At 33.9% G+C, this 26,884-nt stretch overlaps 1 protein-coding gene across 1 annotated transcript; it reads right to left on the bottom strand.

Annotated features, from left to right (window-relative positions):
• Positions 1-1,300: 1,300 nt before the first annotated feature.
• LOC121975034 (glyoxylate/succinic semialdehyde reductase 1-like) lies at positions 1,301-26,884 on the bottom strand. The gene is made up of 8 exons (XM_042526388.1): positions 26,671-26,884; positions 24,580-24,690; positions 24,402-24,503; positions 8,920-9,021; positions 7,537-7,652; positions 1,903-1,981; positions 1,626-1,796; positions 1,301-1,541 (listed from the first exon to the last, which is right to left on the bottom strand). Exons 1-8 carry the CDS (start codon positions 26,773-26,775, stop codon positions 1,446-1,448), a joined length of 882 nt encoding a protein of 293 aa, XP_042382322.1. The 5' UTR covers positions 26,776-26,884; the 3' UTR covers positions 1,301-1,445.

The raw sequence follows: 26,884 nt of genomic DNA, 5'->3' as shown, positions 1-26,884 counted from the left end.
TTAGTTCACTTGACTACTTAATCAAGTGAGCCACAAACAAAAACATTATGTTCGCAAACTCCTCAGCTCGAGTTGACTGTCTAATCGATTTAGTTTTCAATTGTCCAGTCGACTAGAACCCGCAAGCTCCTCAGCTCGAGTTGACTATCTAATCGATTTAGTTTTCAATTCCAGTCGACTAGAACCTGACTCTGATCATCCTAATAATCAAGTCTCATGCCTATGTTGAGTTCCATGTTTGTCCCACATGCACAAATCACTCAATTGTTACCGCTTTCTATTGAAATCTTATTATTACATCTTGACTTTACTTCACTCTGTCTCCTATTAAGTTACTCGTCCCTTAGATGCACCTGGCTCCTCTATGTGTCATCTCTCACACTTCACCTATATAGTGTACTTCCATCAACGGCTGTCAATGTTACCCTTGATACTTCTCATCCTATAGTCCCTCAGACAACCTCGAGCCACCGAGCGACCAATTTGGTTGTGCCAAATAATGCTCCAAAACTACTCCATGACCACCCTAGTGCTTGTATCTTGAAGATTATTTGGTGTAACCATGGTCATGCCAAGTCATCATCAATATTCAAGGACCCTGTCTTCGAGTTGATGCACCATGAGCTCTTCCCCAATCATGCAAGTTACAGTCGAATGGATAGTATCATATCGTAAGTAAACTAACCACCCTGATTGCACACTATGGAAGAAGGCAAGTTTAACTCTTTGCAAAAGCCACTACGTGATTCAAGATCATCAATCACTGAGTCAAAAAAATCATCGTTCTATTTCATTATCAAGTTTGTGACAAGCACTCCTTGGATTAGCTTGCCCTCTTGACAAATCATGTCTTGTAACTCATCGAAGACAGTAGAAGAGAAGACTTATCAAATGTCAAAATTCTTAAAATGGCGACTTACCCACTATGATCATGCACGAGGGACCTCACCTGCCAAGCTAGGGGTTAAAGGATGAGTTTGGCCAAAACTCAAGGCATAAACATTAATCCAAGACATAATAAGAGATCATTTAATTGTAGGATGGCTAGCATGCACTGTAGGATTTCATCAAATAATGGAAATTAATGGTACTTGCTGGCAGGTGTATTTCATCATTTAATTGAAGAGAGTTGTTTACAGAGAATTGAAGGGTCACATCTTGACTGGTTAAGCATGGACATGTGAAAATCTATAGGCTCGTTATATAAAAAATGAAAACTTAATCTTCATTCGATGGGGTATGGCCACTTACAAAAAAAACATGGCACTCAAAATATTTTGCATCATCGAGGAACCAAATATTAGTAAAACAATCTTGGATTATAATATCAGAATCAAAACACCGAATGAATCTAAAGAAATATGTGGTTATACAATGATGAAATGTTCGTTTTATCAGTCACTTGACATAATGCAGGTGCAATTTGATAGTTCTGGAACCTGTTTTCATGCATTGTCTGGATCTTGGGCAGTCTTCACTGCTTCATGCACAGCTGAGAAATCCTGGTCTCCTAGTCCCATACTTATGGCCTTCTTAAAAACCTGTAGATTTAAAAATGTCACAATAAGTCGTGATTGTGCGTAAGAGATAGATGATTGATGTTTAGTTTACAGCAGTGATAGTACCTCATTAGCTGCGGCAGCAACAGGCATTGAGACAGCATTTTCATCTCCAAGAGCAAGTGCCAGCCTCATGTCTTTCTGCTGATGCTTCAGGGGAAATGCAGGTGGGTAGCTGCTTTGGATCATTGCAGGGCCCTTAAGCTTGAACATGGGATTCGCAATTGCCCCGAGTTCCTATTACCAAAATTGAGCAAATACCAAAACATTCATTTAACATACGATAAATTCTATTTTGTGGAACTACTAAGCTAAGCCTTCCACAAGTTGTAAAATGAAGTACCAATACGTCCAGAAGCGTTTGCTGGCTCAATCCACTACTATTAGCTAAACTCAGTCCCTCAGACAATGCATTCATCATGCTGTAGAGAAAAAATGAATGAGTCAATCAAACACTGGGATTCAAAAACCAACTACAACAAATTTCTCCTGTTAATTTAAAAAAGGGGGCATATTATCCAGTGTAGTATATCACTAGTCCTAATAAGTCTAAAAGAAGCTTAGAATCTCATTAAATCATTATGCCTATGACACCTAGATAGTTAATTTTTTTATGTATATCAAAGGGGAAAAGGTGATGGGTTTAAGTTAGAAACAGATACCTTTCTTATGATCATTGTATAAAAAAGGAGGTGAGTGGCCGAACATTCAATGCTTTTCACTTAACGCTTCCATTTAAAGTGATTAGATGTATTGTTTGCATTTATGATTATTGTATTTATTTTATGAGACCTAATTTAAATCAGTTGCCAAACATTATAAAAGGAAAGATTGTTAGTGCAAGCATGTATAGCTTGCATATGTTTTGAGCAAACTTTAATAATCTCATATGTAGTGTACAAATGCAGGGAAGTTGACATGTATAGGTGCAATGATGAAAATCCAAGCAAGTCGATGAGGACAAGATACATGGCAAGTGGAAGACCAAGTAATTTGATGCATGATTTAAAATCTCAAATCGTATTGGAGTTCTAGTTTATGACCAAAATGATGCGGTTTTGGTACTGTATCATGCCGATATGATTTTAATTATAAAATATATTAGTAAAAAATCAAAAATTTAATCTAAATATTAAAAAATCAAAGATGAAAAAATAAAAGATAAAATAATTTTTAAGAAAAAAATATAGGATCCAGCGCCTTCCTATGGTAAATAAATAAATATTTTATTATATTTTTAAAATTAAAATAAAGACAATATATGTATTAAATTAATAGGATAATTTTATTAGATTTTGATTATGCATATTTAGATTATCCTATTATAGCTAAGAGTTGATTGAAATTATTAACCTATGTTTTAATTTTTTTTTTCTTAAGTTTTTGTACCCCTGCTCACGCACACGCCCACTACAATCCAAAGAGTCGCGACTTGCGGAGGTCCCCTCTGCGGTGTCAATGGTGCCATGCTAGGCAGCCGACAAAACAATAAATTTCGTTCGTTTCACCGGACATGAAATGAAATTTTAAACCATGGCTTGATGAGAACCATGACATTTGCCAAATAAGTCATGCAAGTGCGGGCAAATAAAGAAAGTCCAACAGGGGTAGGAAGACGAAGTCTAGGATAATTCTCTTTCATAGACAAGGACTTGACCAAGAAATGAGTGTCTCAGGATCAAAATTAATAAGCCAATTGACTAATGGTCACATCAATCGATTGATATGTCTAGTCGACCAAGGTCACATTCAGTCGATTGATATGTCAAATCAACCATAAAGTCGATTGAAAAAAACTTGCAACAAACTGAGCTAATAATTTTAAATTCAATAAGCTTGAGTTAATTGAATTGAACTTCGATAATTTTAAATTTAAATTATTATAATTTTTAAACAGGATATTGCCTAGAGAAATGAATAATTATTACCATGAGTCCACTGATGATGTTCAAAAAAATCAACTAATGAAACAATCATCCAAATGTTCCATCACCAATAGATTTGTTTCATAACATGTATTGTCATATACAACAGAAATAGATATATATAATTAAATATATATCATATCTAGGATCGATGATGGATTAAAACTATTAAAATTCAATCAAATTAAATTATTTAAGAAAATAATAATAATATAACTACTATTTAGTAAAGAAATAAAGTTACACAAATTTACAGAATTTATTAAAATGTTTCCATATTTTTTAATGAATTTATGGACATTTTAATGTGATAAATGGAATAGGATTTTAGGAGGTATTTTTCCTATTTAAGTTTAAGAGTTGATAAGATCAATTAACCTAAGTTCCAATTAAACTTCCTAAGTTTAATTTTTCCTCTTTGCATGGTTGGCTGAAGGAGAGGCCCTGAAACCGCCTGGCCTTTCTCCATCATTGCTAGACAAGACCTCGTGTCTCGTTGCCGTCGCCGGAAACATCACAGGTGCCGGAGGTGTCACATGAGATGTTTCTGGCAACGCCGAAATCGTCACGGGACGCTTACAGCGCTGCCGGAAGCCTCGCTGGACGCCTCCAGTGCCGCTGGAGGTGTCGTCGGATGCCTCCGAGGCATCCGCGGGGTGTCAGAGGCATCGCGGGCGAGTCACGGCCGCACGAGGGTAGTGGGTGTGAGTTACTGTGCAAAATTAATTTCCAATTTAAATAAATCCAACAATTCCAATTCCCACTTAATTGTGATATTTTAAAGAGGCATTCATAAACCCTAATTTAATTATCCCAATAAAATATAAAAAATATATTTAAAATTTTAAAAATATAATAAATTTTATTAAATAATATTATGAAATTGTTTTTACTATTTTAAAAATTCAAAAAGAATCTAAAAAAATTTAAAATTTTTTACATAAATTCTAATAAATCAAATTTATATTCTTATATATATATTTTAATTATTTTATATTTTTTTATTGTTTTAATGTTTAATTGATATTCTAAATTTTTACTATTTTAAATATAAATTATTTAAATTATTTATTAATTAAATAAATAAATAGTTAATTTATATATAAAATAGTATTTTGTATTAATTCATATAATTATGATTATTTAATCTGGACATTGGAGAACTATAAAAATTATCTAAGTAAAATATTACAAGAATGATTGCTTCCATTTTGATTCATGTCACTTCTTTTAGTAAGGTAACATATTGTAATATTACGATGTATCAATTTTAATTCGAGTTATTTTTAGATCAATTATTTTTTTAAAGAAAACTATATTTAATTATTTTTTTTAACAATAATAAGTTGTTTAATAATGGAGAACTTATATAAAATCAATATATAACTTATTTTTAAATTATACACAAATATATTTATCTAATAATTACTATATGTAAATAAAAAAAATACCAAAACTGTATGGCACGGCACAACACGATACCGAAACTGCATCGTTCCGGTCTAGGACCGAAACCTCAGCACTGGTCGAAATTTTAAACCTTGGTTTATACCTTTAGATGTGATTGTGTGTTGCTTTACTTGGTGCTCGTTACATTATGTGTACCTTAACTGCCCATGAGACAGGTCGTGATAGCATGGTTTGCCTACAGTCAGTAGCTAGATAGCTACTTACATACCCTGACTACCCATGAGACAGGTCGTGGTAGCGTGGTTCACCCGTCAGTAGTTGACTGCCCATGAGACAAATCGTGGTAGCATGGTTCGCCCGCAGTCAATAGTTTTGCTATATATCTTGAGTTGTAATGAGACAGATAGTGATGGCATGGTTCGCCTGTGGATAGCGTCAGCATACATGGTTTGGTTTGACCCATTAACACTTTGATGGTTTCATGTTGAGTCATGCTTGATTAATCAGATTAGTATATGGTAAGGTAGTTGTTTATGCCTGTTGTTAGCATATGATTATATTAGTACACTTACTTTTGTAGTAAGTATTATTCCTAAGACTGTTTCCTTTGAAACCATACATTATCTCTTTTCATGCACTATCTTTCTTATACCCGCTAATCGTTGTATTCACTACTCTTTAATTTTCCTTTATTTACAAGTTAGCAGGTAAAGGATGTGTCGTGTCACTTAAAGGTCCTAACTGTCGGTCCATATTACTTTGAGATGGTTCATTTTGTTCATCTTTATAGGCTCATTTTCAGTTGGTTTTCTTTAGTACTCATCTCTTGATATTTGTTTTTAAAGGAAATTTTAAAATTGTGCATGCATGCAAAGCCTTTACTTTTACTTATATAAATATATACTCAATTTCTTTTCTTTGTCCCGCTAGCTATGATGATTGGGTTATTGTTGCAATGTTGCCTTTGTATCATGTTGTATCAGATTTGTCACTAAGAGGTAATTTCTCCATCATTGGATGAGCATTATTCCCCCGGGGCGTGACGTGTATAGTGTCATATTCAATCTTACACAAAGGTGAAATCGCCCTAACTACATTAGAGTTGGGATATGATCATAAAGTCAATACTCTGATTATTAAGCTCTCATGCAAATAACTTCTAATATATATTCCACAAACGAACAATGAATGATGTCATTCTAATTATCAATTCACTATTTGTGAATAACCATGGACATAAGAGGTTCTAAGATCTAGAAAATCAAAGTTAATTTAAGATGGAGGGTGAAGGGCCTTAATGTAATTATAGGGACATAATTGTGAATAACATATATTCAATAAAATGTAACATACAATGATAAATAATATATATATACGGGTAGAAGGGATTGTCAAGGTAATTAAGCCTAATCTTTCTCTATCTACACTAGAAAAGGTCTTATGGATTGCGAACATGACCATTTCCCATGGTAAAAAAACTTAAAAATTATAGATGCAGATTAGGAAGATTCTCCTATAGATAAATGATCCACAGTGGATTATCATGTTCTTTAGGGTGACAATTTAATTTCTTCAAAAAAAAAAAAGAAAACTAATGGTAGCTAGTTGAAGCATATAGACAAAAGTATGAGGTTATGCCTCTTGCCATCCAGAAGCTTATGTAATAGCTCAAAGAGTTGATGTCTGAGTCAAGAATATTCTCATCGGACCTATAAAGCTATATTCGGAAAAGTAAAATGACATGTATATTACATTCTATCTTGTACTCTTGTGGGATCAAAATATATTAAGATTGATTACCATTTTATCAGGAAATGATGTAATCTAAGAAATCATTACTTCATTTATATGCTCTTTTATTGATTAGTAGACTTTGTTGTTCTTTGTCTTTGAGACGCTTAACTTAATTGCATTTGTAACAAACTGAGATTTCTCAATATACTTGAAGATAGTTAGGAACAAAATTGTAGATAGACAAAGATGTATTTGTATATATACAAGTCACAGGGGTGTAAATGTAAAATCAAAACATGGTGATGAATGTGAAGGTAGAGGTGACTACTTGAGGAAGAAATCCCTAATAATTTTCTACATTTGAATAATGAACTTCTCTCATTTCCCGAGTTCCAAAAGGTTGTCAAGTAAATCCTTAAAAAAGATGACAAAGTATTCTTTGTAGGCATTTCATGCATTCAGTGAAGTTGATATAGCATCAATAATGCCTCAGCATGTTATTATGCAGCAACTCCTACTTTAATGCTTGCGGAGCATGTTTCACCAGTGCCATGGAAGAAATTTATCAATGAGAATTTAGAGAATTCAGAAAATAACTACCTGAAAGAGTTGCGACTCCTCATTGGGAGTTGGGTGCTCTGTTTTTTAGGTTCCTTGTTGAACTAGAAAGTCACAGCAAACAAAAAAGGGGTACAAGATTTAAAACTATAAATCGCTGAAACAGAAAACCTTCCACATAGGCTTCTACATATCAAGTAATGAAGTTGCAAAAAATTTTATTAATTTTTTTTTGCCTAAGTTGTAAATAATACTTGAAACAAATCAGGAACAATCTTGGGCAGTCATTCTAAAACTTTAACGAGGCATCTTTTAAAGGATGTATGACTATAAATAGTAAAAGAAAGTACCTGCCCATAATCATATTCACAACAAGTTTCATTTTTGCTCCATTTCCTACATCCCCTAGGAAGAACGATCTTTTTCCTAGTACATCAAAGGCAGGTACAACTTCATCATACAATGCCTGTATTGAGATCCAATACAACAAAGACATGATTAAGATCTACTTTCTAAACCCACATGATAATTGACCAGAGAAATTTTCTGGCGTATTCATAAGTGTGAAAAGAAGTAACTCATCCTAGTATATACAGGAGAACAATTACTAAATCTACACAAATTAAGAGAGAATTTATTGATTAAATGCATGATTCAAGTGTCAATTGGTATTTGATTGGCCCGACCAAAACATATCATACCGATCAATATTGCCATCACAGCTAAATGTCATTATGTTTCCTGTGCTGACACAGTTTGGGTGATTTCGATCAGAATAGGGACTGTATTTGGCCAGTATCATACTGAATCAAATGAGACAAGAAGATTCACCTCTTCTAACTCAGTTTTTAATTCCATTCATCAATCATGGGGAAAATATGAACCACTACAAAAATTGGAGAGACGAAAAGGGGAAGCATCAATAGGAGTACCAGTAGCAACAAACAAGAGTGATATTAGAGTCAAAGAAACCAAGATGCATCCATATCCTATAATTGTGTTTGTTCTAGTTCTAGATCCAATGAGAATCCAAGTCCAACCCCCAATGGTTGAAGATATATCTATGTACACATGAAGAAGTCAATTTCAGTAGCAAATGCCCTTAGAAAGTTATTTAATCTGTAGATTTCACTAAGCAGATACAAGAATCAATGCACTTATCTAATGCACAACAAAAATTTTGGTGTTAGTAAAATACAATCATTAGACAAGATTTTATTATATTTTACAACTTATTGCTCTAAAATTTTGATTAAATTGATTTCCTAATTACTGCAAGTTTATATTTGATGGTTCTAAGTGGAAGACTGTTATAGGATTAAAATTCATTTGTTGGCATGCTTCAAAGCATGCTACAGTATTGAGTTTCAGCACAACAAAAAACTAAAACCATTTTGCTGAAAAGATACTTTAAACATTAAACCTTGATTCACAGAGCAATTTTCTTAAAGTGACAACATCAGATAAATGGAAGAGAATCTAGATCATTAAAAGATATAGGATATTGAAGGTAAGAAAATCATCATATATTTCAGAATATTAGTTTTTTCTTCTCAGTCTACATGTTCTAGCATGAAAACTTATAAGTTAGCGAAATGTGGAAGTAGTTAAACGTTGCTTACCTTACCTAATCAAATCAACATAGGGCCTGTTCAATAGCCTGTTATTTTAACAGCAACAGACAAATATCTATAAGCAACTAAACTATTGGGATTTGGTAGTCGCTATATTACCTTCTCACCGGCTGCTAGAATTATTAGCTGACCATCTTCAGCAGGCTTTTTGCTGCCCGACACTGGAGCTTCAAGAAAACAGCCACCCTTCTCTGTAATTGCCTGAGAAAGAAAACAAGCAAATTTCAAATTGATAGAGTAGCATTTCAGATGCAAAAATCTACTCAGTTCAGTAATAAACAAAATCATGAAGAACAAAGAATTTAAAATTAAATGTAATGACCAATTACATCTTAGTGGTTATTCATTGAGTTTAGTGTAACATCAAATGATTAATCTGATGGAAAACAGGTTGCAAATGAAACAATAGGATTGAAGTTATTGATAGTATGTTAGCTCTCAAGGATTTAGCTAGCTAGTTAAAAGAAACAGCAGGGACACCACTTACATACAAATTTTAAAAGGAGAAATTAGCTACAAGCATATTCCAAATCTGGGAACACTTAGGTATGAACTCCCCAAGTTTGGCTGGCAGTATCATCTAGGTTTTCAATTACTGGACAGGGTTTTCTCCACCATTGTGGGTTCCTTTCGGTTGAAGTTTCAAGAAGGCATTCATTCTTCCTGATCTGTTCTATTCAGAGATCATTCCTCAGCTTCCTCAACCTCAGTGACAAACTAAAGCATTACAAGCTTTGCTGGAAGTTTTTGATGTTGATCACATTGATCCAATGTCTTGATTGATCTCCTTGATGGAGGACAAGAACACAACCGAGGTACCTTTTACTACATGTTCCTCTAGATCTGTGAGTGTCATGTTTACTCAAGACTGAGCCCTTCAGAAAAATATGCTTAAATCTTTTTGAATTCTTACAGTTTTTCATCTGATGAATCATTTGTCTTCCAAAATCTTGGAGTTCGAGAGTCCAATGGAAACACTCTCAATATTAATCCAAACAAATACACTACAAATAATATTGTGATATTTAGGTGTGTCATTTGTTTGTGTATAATCAAAATTGAGAGAAGCTAGATTCAAGGGTGTTAAAATGTCTATTTGTAGGTTATCTAAGGTTTAAAATCTCGACCCATGCCAAGGTTTCGGTCCCAGACGGGAACGATACGGTTTCAGTATCGTATTGTATCATGCCGATATGATATTTTTTTTATTTATATATAGTAACTAATTAGATAAATATGTTTATTATGCATAATTTAAAAATAAGTTATATATTATTTTTATATAAATTCTCAATTATTGAACAACTTAATATTGTTAGAAAAAATAATTAAATATAATTTTCTTTTAAAAAAAATTGATCTATCAATAACTTGAATTAAAATTGATACATCATAATATGTTACCTTACTAATACTAAAAGAAGTGACATGAATCATATGGAAGCATTGGTTTTTGCAATATTATGCTTAGGTCAACTCCATAGTTCTCAACACTAGGATTAAATAATCATCCCATGACATACAATATTGATATTGATTTCTCCACGTGTCGATTTGTATGACTCGGGATGTTGGATTTAAACTAGAACCCTGAAATCGGAACGGGTACATAGAGATAAGGATAAGCATACGTCCCCAAGCTCTTATATGATAGATCACCATATGATGCATCAGAGTTATAATAAGAAGGTTGCGAGTATGATGAACTTCGACCCGAATCAATCTCAACTAAACTCTCCCACATATCTTGATAATTATGAGCTTTCTTTTGTTTGTCACCCTTATATCGACATTGATATTGAATAGCACTACTTCTAGCTCCATGATCATAATCTTGAGTTGCATGTGTGTAATCTATCTCACATGTCCATGGCTGGTGCTAGAGTAGGGGAGATATAATTTTTACCACTAGATGCATCACCACTGTCAACCCTTTCATGAGTTCTTGCACTGTTATCAACATTACTATCCTCATTTCGAACTTCTCGTCATACTACAGTGTCAGAAGGTGATGATATTTCATCACTGTCATCATGCTCTTGCTCATCAATTGCATCGAGTGGATTTTCTCTAATTCTCAATTGACCCATTCCCGTAAAAACAGGAGGTTTACCTTTTTCTTTCTTTTTAATAAAAATTGCAAGAGCTTTGCCTTTGCCTTTATCTATGGACTTTGGTTAGGTTTGGGGTTGGGATGTTTGAGAACGTTTAGACCGAGATCCAGAAAATCAAAATTCTTGATCAAAAGTTTCATCATCTTCTTCCTCACAGATATCTCCTCTAGCTTATATTTTTTCAATCCGTTGAGTAAGAAATTGAGATAGTCGTGGTGGGTCTCCTGCTTCATCAAGTAATGGATTCTCAGCCCCAACAACGCTCAACCAATCCATCATTGGATCATTCTCAGTTTAGACAAATCCAATATCAAATAGGTCTACATCACCACCAGACTATTGTTCTTCATTCTCTTCTGTTATTGCTCTGAGTTGAAGACGCATATTATAATGAGCGTAGACCATCTTCTCCAAGCGACGATAAAAAAGGTGATTTCGTACTTTTGTATGAATGAGGAAGAAAGTTGACTACTTTCTTTCACAACTACTTGAAGACGTCTGTGAGAGGTACTGCAATCTTTTTTAAATTTGGAGTTGATCCTCTATATTATAACCACCATTCTGTAAGATAAATAAGAACAAAATTAAAATACTATTTATATTTGCTGACAATAATTAGTAATAATTTTTACTATATTTACCTGCATCCATTTTATATCTGCATGACACTGCAATAGAATCGCTAAAAGAACCATGTCTCTCAAAATAATCGACTTTCATTATGTGTTGTTTACTTCATTAGGAGGAATATGATTAAAATGAAAATAAAATTAGCAATAATTTTACCGATTGATATCTTCTTCTCCTTTGATTATGCTTCATCAATCCTAGTCGGTTTACTAGCTTGGTCTAGAAATGCTAGTGGATCAATATCAGCAATATCAACTACATGTCTTCGTCCCATAGAAGGAAAAAAATGACCAATACCATCTTGTGTTGAAGTAATACGAACACTTGCACTCCTTCCTAATGTAATTACAGTAGTTGAGCCACTTCCACTTGCACCAGGGCCACATCTATATCGTATATTTTACTCATAGTTATATTGAATTCGAGACACACTGAGAGATGTTAAAAAGTCTTCGTCATTTAGAACTTCACCACGACCTTCCATTTCATCATAGATTGGTTCTTTAGAGCTTCGGCTATCAACAAGTTCACGTTGTCGTTGTTGTTTATATTTTAATGCTTTTTTGCCATCAAGTTCCTCTTTTATTGCATGACCAACTTCTTGAGAAACTTTTGGACAATTAGAAACATCCGGATATTCACAAGCAAGATGTTTTAGACGTGTGACCCCACTACCACGTCTAATCATATCGCAATGCAAATATTGTCAATTGAATCGATTTTCTAATCGATGTGCGTGTCTCCAAGCTGGATCATAAGATTGTTGTTTTGCTATGATTACCTATGCATTATACAAAAATTAAGAATAATACATATTTTCAGGTAATGGTCATCATTTTATAATGTCAAGAATGTATTTATCATTGTAAATTTACAAATTAAGTATATAAACTATAAAGAGCAACTTCCTGAAATTTGAAATAATCTCCTAAAAATATTAATTCATCTTTCTCAATTTAGAATGATCAGAATTGCACAAGATTATAAGTGTTTTATTAGAAATCACAAACTTAATAGTATAAAAAACTTCTAAAATAAAGGACATGTAATATTTCCTAAACATATAAAGTAAAGACATTCTAAGACAAAAATATATATGACGAAACATTCTTGAACAAAAATATATATTTATATGTTTAGGAAGCAAGAATCATAAAAGTATAAAAATTAAATATGTTAATATTCATGGATTCAAACTTCAAATTACTTCTAAGATAAAAATTATTATCTAAAATAAATATATAAATTAACATAAAAATGTTATTTTATATATAAAAATTATACAAAATTAATTAATTAATTATTTATTTAATTATTATTTGTAAAAAATATAAAATAGTAAAAATATCATAATATAAATTTAATTTATTAGATTTTTCAGAATTTTTTAAATTTTTTAAGAATATTTTAAATGAAAATTAAAATTAAAAAATCATTAGAATATATATCTGATTTTTTATAATTTTTTTATTTTTAAATGAAATTTAAAATAATAAAAAATATTAGAATATATATCTGAATTTTTATAATTTTTTATCTGAATTTATATTATTTTTTGAATTTGTAAAAGAAATTTAAAATAATAAAAAAATTATTAAAATATCAATCAAATTTATTATAATTTTTTAAAAAGTTTTATATACAATTTAAAACATTAAAAAATAATTTTTCAAAATATTAATTAAAATTTTAATTTTAATTTTAATTATATATTTATTAGGATAATTTAATTAGGGTTTATAAAAGTCTATTTGGAATATCACACCTCCTTGGGAATTATTTAAATTAATTAAATCTAAAATTTAATTTATTTTTTAAAAACTAGGGCACGCACACAGCGTCGGATCGCAGGGTCCGGTGGCTTCAAAGGCATCACGAGACGCCTCCGACGTCGCCAGAGGCGTCTAGCAATTCCTCTGACGCCGCTTATGACATATCCGAAATGGGGATGCCGGCGAATAGGGGAAATCATACCTTCGGAGTGGGCGCCGCCCTTGCTACCGCCTCACTGATCGATCACTCTCTGGTGCCTTTGTATAGATATTTTTTTTTACAATGATCGATTAATTGCGACAGAAGGAATCAATTTGATTCCTTCTATCGCTCGATTAATCGATCGCGCATGCTGTCACGTATAGCTCGTCTGCTGCCGGTTTGGCCAGGGAATGGCAAAAATCGTCAATGACATTCTTTTCCTTGGGTTATTCCTCAACTTGGAAAGGGCACAAGTGTTATCATCCTTCATCAAAAAAAGTTTATATATTAGTAGATATTACTTACAATGAAGAAAAGTCTTACTTCATCATACCTTATCTTTAAGAGGAGAATTCCATAGTCAAAGATAAGGACAAGGATTTCTTGTTCGACCTATCATTACCCCCAATGATTATCTGAGTTCATATCAAATCCTACCTCTAAACTTGAGCTTGTGTTTGAATTTGTGCATGAAAATCTCAACTTTGTAATGGAAATATGAGACTTGACAGGCATACTAAGGAAGAAGATGATTATCCCTGAAGCAATGCAAGTCTAAGAATCCAACCCAGACCAGACTTGAGAATGAAATAACAATTTCTAATTCTTCATTAGAAGTTAAAATTGAATCTCATGTAGGTGATGAGCACTTAAATATTGCCATTGTTGTTAGGAAACCATTTATATTAGGAAAGGAACTAGAGAATGCACAAACAACCTTTATATCCTCTTGCAAACTTCCTATAATTTTCACTTTTTTATCGTAAAAAACAAATCTTCTTAGTTAACCTGAAGACCATTGACATCTACCACCTTATCTGAGGTATTATCCGATGAGAAATGGAGGCACTTGAGAAGAACAAAACGTGGGAATTGATGAAGTTGCTAGAAGGAAAAAAAAATTGAAGGGTATATATGGGTCAATATAGTGAAATATAAAGCAAGTGGATCAACAAAGAGATATAAGGCAAAGTTGGGAGCCAAGGGCAATACTATGGGATTGATTGTGTGGAGCATTTTGCTCCAGTTGTAAAAATGAATGTAGTTAGAATTTTAATATCATTATCAGCTAACTATAGTTGGGAGATACAATAGTTTGATATAAAAAATGCATTTTTGCACAAAGTACTAGAGGAAGAAATTTATATGGAGGCCCCACAAGGATATATAAATAGTTTGGATGTATGATCGAGATGTGAATCAATGTGGCAAGGAAAACACATACACTTTCATGTTCAACAACAAGAAGGTATTATTGAAACCAATGCAGACTACTGAAATAAAGAGATACGAACAAGAAAAGGCAAAGAGTTATGCTAATAGTGAAAATTCTCTTTATATTCTGACCAAGAAAAATTTTCATTAAGAAAGCAAAGAAAGTTCTAATATATGTGCCCTTAATCAAAGAAGTCAAAAAAGTATTTGCTACCAAGGCTTCCCCGGTTCATCCATAAATCAACTTTTCTGATGTGGCTCTAGAAAAATTACCTTGTGAGCTTCCACCAATGCGTAAAATTTAGCATGCTATTGATTTTGTGTCAGGTTCACAACTACCCAATCTACTAGTCTATCAAATGAATCCAAGTGGTCACAAAAAATCGAAAAGGCAGTGAATGAACTATTGTCCAAGGTTTTCATCCAAGAAAATCTAAGCCCATGTGTTGTCCTTGCATCGTTGATGATAAAAAAAGATGGTAGTTGGCGCATGTGCATCGACAATCATTCGATCAATCTCACCTTGATGATATGTTGGGTACGTTGGCTAGTTCTTGCATTTTTCAAAAATTGATTTGAAAAGTGTGTATCATCAAATATGCATAAGGCACGGAAGTGATGGAAGAAAGCTTTAAGACTAAAGATGGCCCCTATGAATGGCTTGTCATGCCTTTTGGTTTTTCCAATGCTCCTAGCACATTTATGCCCTTTATGAATCAGATACTACAACAATTTATTGAAAATTTCTTGTTGTTTACTTTGATGGTATCTTAATTTACAACAAAAGTAAAGAAGATCATCTTACTTATTTGCAACAAGCTAATGAGAATTTTTTACAAAGATAAGCTCTATATAAATTTAAAGAAATGCTCCTTTAAGACTTCATATGTGGTATTCTTGGGTTTTGTGGTATCGTCGAGTGGGTCAGAGGCGGATCCGGACAAGATAAAAACCATCCAAGAATGGTTGCTGCCCAGAACACTACAAGAAGTTAGAAGTTTTCATGTCATAGCAACATCTTATAGACAATCCATTAAAAAATTAAACACTATTATGGCCCTATAACTGATTGTATGAAGAAAGGACAGTTTGCTTGGACCAACACAGCTTCACAAGCTTTATAAGAAGTAAGAAAAAGATTGGTCAAAGCACCAATTCTTCGACTACTGGAATTGGAAGCATATTAAGTCAAGAACGGCATACTATTACATATTTTAGTGACAAGTTCAATGAGGTAAAACAATGCTATTCCACTTTATGACAAAGAATTTTATGCGGCAGTTTAAGATTTGTATTATTGGCGACACTACCTCCTTCCACAAGAGTTTGTTTTATATTCTGATCACCAAGCTCTTTACCATATCAACTCTCAGCAAAAACTAAGTAATCAGCATGGGAAATGAGTCTCTTTCTTCTATATGGTTGTACAAGTGGTGGGATTTGAACTACTCAAGAAAGACTACCCTTTGTACAAAGATTTCAACAATATATTTGCTGCTTTGATTGCTGGGCAGCACAGAGACTTCCTAGATTTTCGCTGCATAATGCTTATCTCTTTAAAGGAACTCGATTTTATTAATCGAATACTTCTCTTCATGAACAAGTGATATGGGAGTTACTTGCTGGAGAAGCAGCAGATCATTTTGGAAGTGATAAAATTATTGCAAAGGTTGAAGGTTGTTTCTATTGGCCTAGCCTTAAGAAGGATGTGACCAAGATTGTCTTTCAGTGTCACACATACCAATTATTTAAAGGGAGGAAGAAAAATATTGGTTTATATATGCCTCAACCTTTGCCACACAAGTCATGGCAACATCTTAGCATGTATTTTGTGTTTGGTTTGCCTAAAACCATCAGAGGGCATGACTTTATATTTGTGGTGGTGGATGGTTTTAAAAAATTGCTCACTTCATTCCAAACTCAAAAACTTCGGATGTTGTTCAAATTGCTAAACTTTTCTTCAAGGAAGTTGTTCGTGTTCATGGGTTGCCATTAACAATTGTTTCTAACCAAAATGTAAAGTTCCCAAGCTACTTCCGGCGAACTTTAAGGAAATTGATGAATACAAAGCTAAAGTTTTTTCTTCTTTCCACTCTCAAACAGATGGATAGATAGAGGTTGTTAACTAAAGTTTGGGTGAGTTACTTAGTCTTCGCTGCCTGGTTGGGGATCATGTTACAACATGGGGATCAAATTCTTCCAATGGCTAAATTCACATATAATAGTTTGCCAAATAGATCTAGCGTAGCCCATTTGAAATTGTTACAGGTATGATTCCTATAAAACCCAATTGATTTGGTTCCTTTACCATTGGAGGCAAGACCAAATGTTGAAGTTGACATTTTGAGCAAAACACGTACAAGATATACATGAAGAAAATTGCTCTAAGCAATGAAAGATATAAAACACACTAATTTGAAAAGAAAGATTGTTGAATTTAAGAAAAGTGATATGGTTATGGTTCGGATAAGGCCATAATAATATCGAAGAGGAGTTTATAAGAAACTTCATTCAAGGAATGTTGGATATAAAGTGTTAAAGAAAATAAGCTCTAATGCTTGTCCTTGATCTACCAACGGATATGGGTATTAGCAAGATCTTCAACATTGAGGATCTCACTTTATATTCTAGACATGAAGATGTTATGACAAGTAATGAACATAATGCTCGTTTGCCATTGATTCAAACATTGAAAGAACAATCAAATTGTGTCAAAAAGGAGGACTATCAAAAGTATCTTATCAAATAGAATGTACGACCCCTTTCTAAATGCATATAGATCACTGACAATGAATTTCAAGAGCTGAATCAACATCTTTATGAAAGATTTCACACTTTTAACTCGCCAAGGACGAATTGTTCTCACCTAGGGAGGGTCGATGGAGACAAGTGGTAATCTCCATTAAAAGTCTATAAACACATAAATAAAGATTTTAAAACTCGACTATTAATTTGGCATATCTTGGAAGATGATAAACCTACTTGTGAACTTAGGAAATGATTTAAAGTTCATCAATTTTAGAGGGTTAAGTCAAAAGTCAAAAACCAATTTTAAAAGTCCGGCATTAATTGTCCAACAATTCTAATATGCTTTAACTTCTCATGTTTGAAAAATTATAGCATCTTTATAAGTCTTTTACGTTTCATATATGTCTTTATGAGTCCTTTTATGTTTTTAATGAGTCCATCTACTAATATTTATGTTTCCTATGTGTCTTTATGAGTCCCTTGTGTTTTCGATGAGTCCACTATTATGACCCTTGGATATGGATCGCATAATGGAATGATTTACTGGCTGATCGACAGAATCAATCTTTGTTTTCTTGATTTTACAACCTTCATGACCTATGGTTGTAAGGATAATTTGAGGTTCGTTGGAATTAGAAAACCTCTCGATCTAGAGGTTTGATTTTTTTTTTTAACTCAATCATAATCTTTATTGCATCATGTTAGCAATTTAAATACAACTATTGGCATTCCTTCAAGAAGGAAGAAAACTAATACTGAATAAGAAAAAATTATTCTTACTAAATAAAAAATACTAGACTCAATTCTACTGAAAATAAAAAGATACTCTATTCAAATAAAATCAATTAACTAGAATCAATTATCTTGATATGTATCATTTTTTCTATTTGCTCCAGATTCTTGTTTGTTGCATGTGCTTGCTCACAATCCATAACATCACTCCCTAAAAAAACAAGTTTGTCCGCAAACACTAATGATGGGTCATTGTTCCATGATAGCTACCACATCTTCCTATGAAGCCTCGACAAGGGATAAGTCCTCCCAATGAACTAGAATTTAGGAGCGTCCATGGTGTGAGAAATAGTCAAGAACAACCTAAGGAGAGAGAATGTAATCTTCCTGATGTATGGATGGAAGAGTGGGGAAGCTAGGGATGTTGCCATGATTTCTTCAAAGCGGACATAAGAAAAACTAGGTGAAGCTTTGCGCGATCTAGAAATTGGAGCTTGTAAGCAACGTCGCCCACGCCGCCAATGATTTTAAAAGGTCCATAAATGGTTCTTAGATGTCAAACTACATTGACGATAAGGCTAAAGCTTTAACAATACCATATCTTCCATCTCAAATTGTATGTCCCGATGGGATGAATCATATTGAAGCTTCATGCGATTTTGGGCAACAAGAAGGTGTTCATGTAGATTCTTCAGAAGTTGTTCTCAAGTCTGGAGCTCCTGATCCACTAATTCAATACGAGCAGTGCCAGCCAAATATGATAACAGGCAGGGAGGTGATCGCCCGTACATGACCTCGAAGGGGGGTGGCTTTGAGGGACGTGTAATAGCTAGTATTGTAACAAAATTCTACACAAGAGAGCCAATATACGCAAATTATGGCTTCGGTTTGGCCATCCCATTACGGATGGTAAGCGGACGATAAAGAAAGTTGTGTTGCACTGAGGTGAAATAGCTCTTGCTAGAAAGAACTAGTGAAGGTTGCATCAAGGTCGCTGACAATTGTTTCTCGGAGACCGTGAAGCTTAAAATATTATCAAAGAAAACTCGAGTCACCTTCATGTAAGGGTGTGATAATGGGATGAAATGAGCATACTTAGAGAAGCGATCTACAACCACAAACAATATAAGTTTGCCTTGAGATAGCGACAGCCCATCAATAAAATTCATGGAGATGTCATATCACACTTGGTGAGGAACGGGCAAGGATTGTAATAAACTTACAGGTTTCAAATGCTCCACTTTATTTCATTGGCAAAATAGACATTCCCGCACAAATGTGTGAACATGTCATTCCATTGTAGGCTAGTAGATCTCGTGTAATTAAGTATAACGTCTTCTGATATCCTTCGTGAAACTCATTATGTATCATGGCTAGTATTCTAGAAGTGATAAAAGATGTAGCAGGGAAATAAATTCTACCCTTGAAGAATAGAAGCCCATCCTTGTATTCTATGCAACCCTCGCCTTGTCGTGACATATGAATAAGGTGTTGAATTTCTAGGAAAGTGGAGTATTCAGTTTGGATGTCCTCTGTTAAGATCAATTAGGGCATGGAAATGGCGGTCGACTATCAATTATTATCATCATGACGTGAAAGTGCATCTACTGCCATATTGTTTCGGCTTGCTCGATATTTGATGAGAAAGTCAAACCCAGAAGCTTACTAATCCAGTTTTATTGAGGCGAGAGCTTATCAAGACAAAAAAAAAGGGTAAGAGCTTATCTTGAAAATAGCAAAAATAAAAGCAAGAAGGGGGTGGAAGAACTAAAAGAAGAGAGGGTAGAAGTAAATATAGGTGTTTGATGTAGAGGATGATGATTGTCAAGTGAAGGGAGATTATTCTAAAAAGAAGTCAAAGCACCTCGGGACTATTGATAAATGGACATCCGCAATCAATCCAACAAAGGCAAGACAGCAAAACATAAATAATGCATTGAAGTTAAAATTTACAAATGATGTGCATGAGTACCTTGCAAAATGAATTTATAAGGCGGGAATTCCATTTACTTATGAATTTATAAGTAGTAATTCATAAATTATGTTATCTATCATTTATTTTTATTAGTTTTTAATAATTTTCTAATTATTTAGATATATACTAAGAAGACAAATAGGTTCGAGACATCAAGATTGAATGATCTTGTATATGTCAAATTCAACATCAATCTTATGAAGAAGAGTAAAAGAGAAATGGGAGGAGATTGGGTTCTATCCTCTCAAGCTAGTGAAGCTCAAGTTTGGCTTATTGATGGTGATGATGGATGAAGATGAGGTCGAGACGGATTCGGGACTTAAGAATGGTGGTGAAGGCCTCGGGGCGGATGAAGTGCTACAACCAAAGAGAAGCACAAGGAACATCCCCATTAGAGAACTTGATGAGGATTTAGATATATCAGGGGAGGAGAATGAAGAAGATGTTGATTTTGAGTCCGATGATGAGAGGATTATGGATGTAGTTGATGGTGCATGTGTAGATGATTTAAAAGGTTAGTTATGTTTAGTCTAGTCCTTGTTGGCTTGTTGCCATATTGGATTAAAACTTTGAATTTTAAACTTAGGCTTTTGGTAAAAGTAATGATATTACTTTTTTAGTATTAATATGGTAACAATTTTTTATTAATTATCTTGTTAGTTGTATTTATATAGTTATTTATACTTTAAATAAATTATATTGTATTGTATGAAGCAGATTTATTCATAAACATCATAAAGAATAATGACTATTTATAATATTATGTATAAAAAATAGTAATTGTAGCCAAGGCAATCACTAACCGCCTCGCCACCACTTACCGTGATTTTTAACACTAAGTATAAGAATTCATGGTTCATAAATTTTAGGAGGCATTACTGGTGCAAAATCATATTTTAAGGAGGATAATGTTGGGATAAGGGGAGTCTTAATTTTTAAGAACTACCTTACAACAACAATCAAGTCTTATCCCACTAGATAGGGTCGACCCTCAAGTCCGGATAAAGGAGGGTTGTATTAGGTTGTCAGTCAGCGTTAAACTATGACAAATATTTAATAAATAGGTCCATTAAGAAGAATTACCTTGACGAAAAAAATTCACCTAGGCTTAAGGCAACTGATTTCTTAAAGGGGAGAGGCACTTCTATTAAGGTGAATATTGAAACAAAAGGGAGAAACTACCTTGTGAACTAGAGTGTAAAGGTTGATGCATAAAATTGGTATATAATTTACATGTGGATTTTTTCATTTGAGGATATTATCAACATTTGATATATAGTTTAAAGGTTGAAACTTGTTCGAAGAGTAAGGGGGACAGAAAATTTAAGGTTGAATTTTTGCTTATCAAGAAGGACTTGATTGCATGTGTTCTTTTATATTTTGATCTAGTATCAAGTAATCACAACAAGTTGTATACTTGTATGTTCCGAGTACCCAATCTTGTTAACATATAGTTAGTATCATGAAGAATTCACGGCTGAATTTTGATACTTTGTGATTTTATAGGTGTTTTTACAATTACATCATCTTATTAGTGGTGTTTTGATCAAATACAACTAGTATCATGTTGTTGTTAGTGGTACAATGATCAAATATAACTAGTATCATGTGATTTGAGCATGGGAATCAACTTTCAAGGGGGGAGTTTAATCTTTCTTTAGTGAAAAGGAAAAAATGGAATTATGTTCAATGATGATGTGTTTTTGATGTATCATAGGGGGAGAGATACCGGGAGAAGTGAGAGGTTTAAGTCCCTTCACTTAAGTTCAACATTAATTTAAGGGGAGAAGTAAGAAGTAAGAAGTAAGAAGTAAGAAGTTGGGACTCTTTAAGCTATGATCAATAAGTTTGGAATCTTCACTCAATTGAAAAGGGGAAGAAATGAATTTCAAAAAGGGAACAAGAATCTTCACACGGTTGCAAAGGGAAAGAAGTGAGAAATTTCAAGAGGGGGAGAAGATGGAGGTTTAAGGTCAATTTACTCAAATTAAGAGGAAAGTCAAAATTAATTCAAGAAGGGATAGAAAATTGAAAATTAGTAACTTCTTATCTGACAAGTGTTGAAATGTGTAGCCAAGTATAAAAGTTATTTGAATGTGACCCAACTTAAATGGTGGTCAAACATCTAAAAGAGAGACTATTGGTGCAATCATGCTCTTAAACATGAGGTTTTGATGTATTAAGCAAAAGTTTAAGGACTATATTGTGTTCATTGATGTGGTCTATCAATTGTATAGGTGCATGTTACTTGAGGTTGAGATTGCAAGCGTAATGGATAAAATATAATTGGGTCATGATCGATCGGATATTTGGCAACCCGAAAAGTCCAAATAGATTGAAAATCGGATACTTACAAGTGAAAGTCACAAAACCGAATGCTTGGTAAGTGAAAGTCCCGACAAGTCGTAATTGATTCGATGCATAGCAAGTGGAAGTCCTAGCAGATTGAGGTAATCAGATGCTTGGTAAATCAAAGTAAGTTAACCAAATGCTTAGCAGATAAGAAAGTCTCAAAAATAAGCTTTCTTGCACATAAAATTCCTCATGCGCAGCCTCTTTGCAAGTGCACTTTCTTGCACATAAATGTAATCAAGTGACAGTTGATTAGGGGTATGATATAGTTGACTAATCACTTGCTAGAAAGCAAAATGTAGGTTGAAGAAAGGGTGAATTGATTGTATATAAATATGGGAAAAGGAGCATTGGGAAAACTACTGAAAGTGCTTATTCTCTCTCTCACTCTTTCTTTAGTATTGTTATGCTCTAATTGTTTTCATTCTAGTAACTCTTATCATAATGCATTTCCTTTGTATAAGAGAAGTGTAAGAGGTTTCTCTACCTCTAAAAATTTTCCAATAAGGAGAAATTTAGTGGTTTGCGAGGAGTGACTCATCGACTAGTCATAAGCCATGGAGTAGGAATTAGGGGTCTGAACCACATAAAACCCTAGTCTTAGCGTGGCTTACTTATGTCCTTCATTTGTATTTTGTTTTTTGTTGCGTACAAATTTAAATTATAAACCTAAGCCAGCAACCAAAAGCAATCACTTATTCAACCCCAGCCCCCAACCTCACTAACGATCCAACATGCATCTCACTCACAGTTTACAACATTGAGAATATTTCGCTTTCATATTGCTCTATCCTCAATGTTTAATAGACTTGAATTTCCATTAAGTTTATTGCTCATAGTAAACTTCCAAAATCCTTGAATTGAATTGTAGTATTCAAGGAATAACTCATTAACGAATCATAGGTTATGGAATAGGAATTGGAATTCCAAACCACGTAAAATCTTAGTCTTAGCAATGCTTATTTATGTCTTTCATTTGTATTTTGTTTTTTGTTGCGTACGAATTAGAATTGTAGACTTGAGAAAGCAATCAGAAGCGATTGACTATTCCCTCTAGCCTCAACGATGATTCAACATGCATCTCACTCGAAATTAACAGCATTGGAAATATTTTGTTTTCATATTGCTCTATCCTCTGTATTTTATACACTTGAATTTCCATTGGATTTATTGCTCATAGTAAACTCCTAAAATCATTGAATTGTATTGTAATGTTCAATATCAATTCTATTGTCATACAAAATTCAAGGACAAATGCGATTGGCATGACACATGAGTCTCATAATTTACACTACTTGAAAGCGCTTTTTATCGTCTTTTTCTCTTTGATGGCCTTATCACTACTTTAAATTCACACTCATCTTAGTCATCCTAATCTTTACAATTTAAAATATATGATTATGTAGTTAGGCTAATCTCAAGGCTCTTTAGCAGGAATCATGTTAATTAGAAAACATAATAGGTCTTTATTCCCTAATAGTGGTCTATAAGGGAGCATCAACACCTTCTTTTACTTCATTCTTAGCTAGGTTCAGTTTATAAAAGTGGTATTGTCTCACTGTTCTGGTTACCATTAATATAAAAGTTCTTCTTATAATCTTTTCATGAGATTTTTCATTTGTGTGTGATAGTTATCCTTGTACTTCATCAATTTCATCCTAATCACTTGTGAGTTTGGAGTTCAATTATGGTGTTGCATCACAAGGTCACCAATTGCCTGTTAAAAAGGAACTAAAATAACTACTATAAGTTAACAAAGCACACTAATCCACAGCGCACAATCAAGAGCAAAGAAAGAGGAAACTACAAATAACTAAAACAAGAAAGTTAACAGAATAAACCTCACTGATTTTTGATGAAGTATCTGCGTCAACTGTAGACATATCTATGTATCCTTTTCCTGTGGAGATTTGCTCAAGCACCCCATCTTTGTCAAAGACAACCTGAAAATAATATAAAGAAATTGGTAATAACAAAACTTAGAGATGGTACACAAAGTTAATTTAGTTACTCACTAACCGAGAGAGCTGCAATAGGATCAGATAGCATGGCAAATGTGTACTTGCACTTGTTAACAACAAGTGCAGGAGTCTTCCCAATAGAAGCACCTTTCGCCACTAGCTCCTCACACTGAAGTTGTTAGCAAAGTGAAAAGTTAGACAAATCTCAAGGAGGTATTATAGGTTCACATAGTCAAGCCAACTAAAAGATGAATTAATCTTGTTGGTAATATAAAAAGGAGAAAGAAGCTAATACAAAAAATCAACTATAGGCAATTTTTATTTTTAAAATTATGAAATAGTTAATTCGAAAGGATTGAACTAAAAAGAAGTGCAATTGTCACATCCTCAAATCAAAAGCTAAATTAGAATGGTTTTATGAGGGGTTTCACAAATCAATGTGATTTCTAACTTATATTTTCTCATATAAATGTCCTAGATTGATGAAACGATACACTAAACTACAAACTCAAATTTACCAATACAGACAAAGGTATTAGAAAGTGGTTTCAAGTGTATGTCAATCAGCCCTGCATAGTGCATATGAGATAATAGGTGGTCAATTAAAATATATATAACTCATACAATGTAAACATATATATAACTATGAAGAATAGGTCATATCTAGTAGTCATATGCTTATAATTCATATTATTTATCACTTGCAAAATAAATATTTCATATAATAATTACAACTTAGTATGTCACCAGCATCACATAAATCTTCTTTATTGTCATTAAATTCTTCATTATAAAATTAACCAAAATAGTTTTCCTTTTTCACGCATAGACAGCCCGCTTAACCCATATAGGCTCTTGCTTGGCTCATTTCAGCACTTCAACCACAAAAAGAGACAACATAGCTTACATGTGATCTTGTCAGTTGTCTAAAATGCGTAGGCTGCTAAACCACTTAAACAAACCACCTAGCCCGCATTGCTTTCATAAAGCAGCGGCATAGGCTGCATTTTAAAACAATAATAAATATTATCAAGATGCAATTCTTGTTGCTGCCAATTGTTAGCACTGATTAACAATCACCCACACATAGTAAAAGAAAGAAACAAGAACTAGTGGAAGATGAAGGTGTAAGATCAAAAATAAACTATATCAAAGATTGAAAGGATTATCAAGCTTGTAGATGTTGATTGTCACACGAAGAACAGTTATTGATATTGATATGCTTTAAAATATAATTTGCAGCCTTTCTGCCCATATGTCAACATCAACAGCCTTATTTAACATGGGGGTTCATAACGTTGACCATATTATCTTTTCCAATGCTTTATTTCAAGACGCTCTCCTTCTTCTTAATCCTTCCCTTCTCTCTTTCTCTCTCATGGTTGTTGTTGTCTCTGCCCACATCGGCATAGCTGAGTTGGTACTCAAGTAGTAGATTTGTATCACATCATTCCCTCAGGGAATAAGTTCCTCCCATCTAGGAGGCCGCTCAGTGAGGTGATTTACCTCCCTTCCATAAAGCCTTGGGACGGGTAGTGGATGGACGCCTAGGGTGATCGTTATCACCTGTTTGTATCACGTGGTTGTTGTTGTCTCTTCTTTATCCTATCCATCTTTCTCCCCCTCTTCCTAAATGATGTCAATCGAAGGCCAAAGCCGTAATGATTTTGTCTCAACTAGCTACTGGGGCTCAACACCAGAATTTAAAGTAGACATTTTTAAAATAATATCGAATATGTTGAGTTGCAATAAGATTCATTGGCATCATCTAGAAGTTCAGGGATGGGAATAGTCAGAAAGGTCTCTGACGAGCACCTGGTCATTAAGGTCGGATCAGTCAAGCACAAATTTGATTGAAACTAGTCGAGTCAGCAAGTCAGGAAAGCCTCTGAAGGCCTTGCTCCTGCACCCTTGGAAGGGTGCGCCGTCCATTGGACTCCAAAGCGCTGGCCTTTCAAAACCCCACATAATCTCCATCTCATATAAAGTCCCTCTTCAAGGACAGAAAATAATTAACAACCCTAACTGCTATTCGTAAATCCAAAAAAAAAAAAAGCAAAATTCTACAGATAGAAGGATGATCGAGGAACTAGAAAGGGAAGGTAGGATGAAGAAGAAGAAGAAGAAGGAGAGAGAGAGAGAGATCGACCTTGGAGAGTGTCCGATTCCAGACGGTGACACTGTATCCGTGACGGAGGAGGTTGACAGCCATGGCTTTGCCCATGATTCCTAGACCCAGGAATCCCACCTCCATTCTTGGCTATCGTCTTCCTCCCTGCTCTGCCTCGAATCTCGACTTCACCCAATCAACCGGATCCACTGAAACTCACGCAGGCCGCTTTGTTTCTTCGTGGTTAGCGGAT

Source organism: Zingiber officinale, chromosome 4B, assembly GCF_018446385.1.
Source record: "Zingiber officinale cultivar Zhangliang chromosome 4B, Zo_v1.1, whole genome shotgun sequence".
NCBI lineage: Eukaryota > Viridiplantae > Streptophyta > Magnoliopsida > Zingiberales > Zingiberaceae > Zingiber > Zingiber officinale.
This window is presented reverse-complemented; position numbering and strand designations above follow the sequence as displayed.

Coding starts and splice junctions, on each gene's coding strand:
- LOC121975034 (XM_042526388.1), bottom strand. CDS start 26,775: ATGGAGGTGGGATTCCTGGGTCTAGGAATCATGGGCAAAGCCATGGCT. Junction 24,691..26,670: donor GGAATCGGACACTCTCCAAG/GTCGATCTCTCT, acceptor TAACAACTTCAG/TGTGAGGAGCTAGTGGCGAA. Junction 24,504..24,579: donor ATCCTATTGCAGCTCTCTCG/GTTAGTGAGTAA, acceptor TATTATTTTCAG/GTTGTCTTTGACAAAGATGG.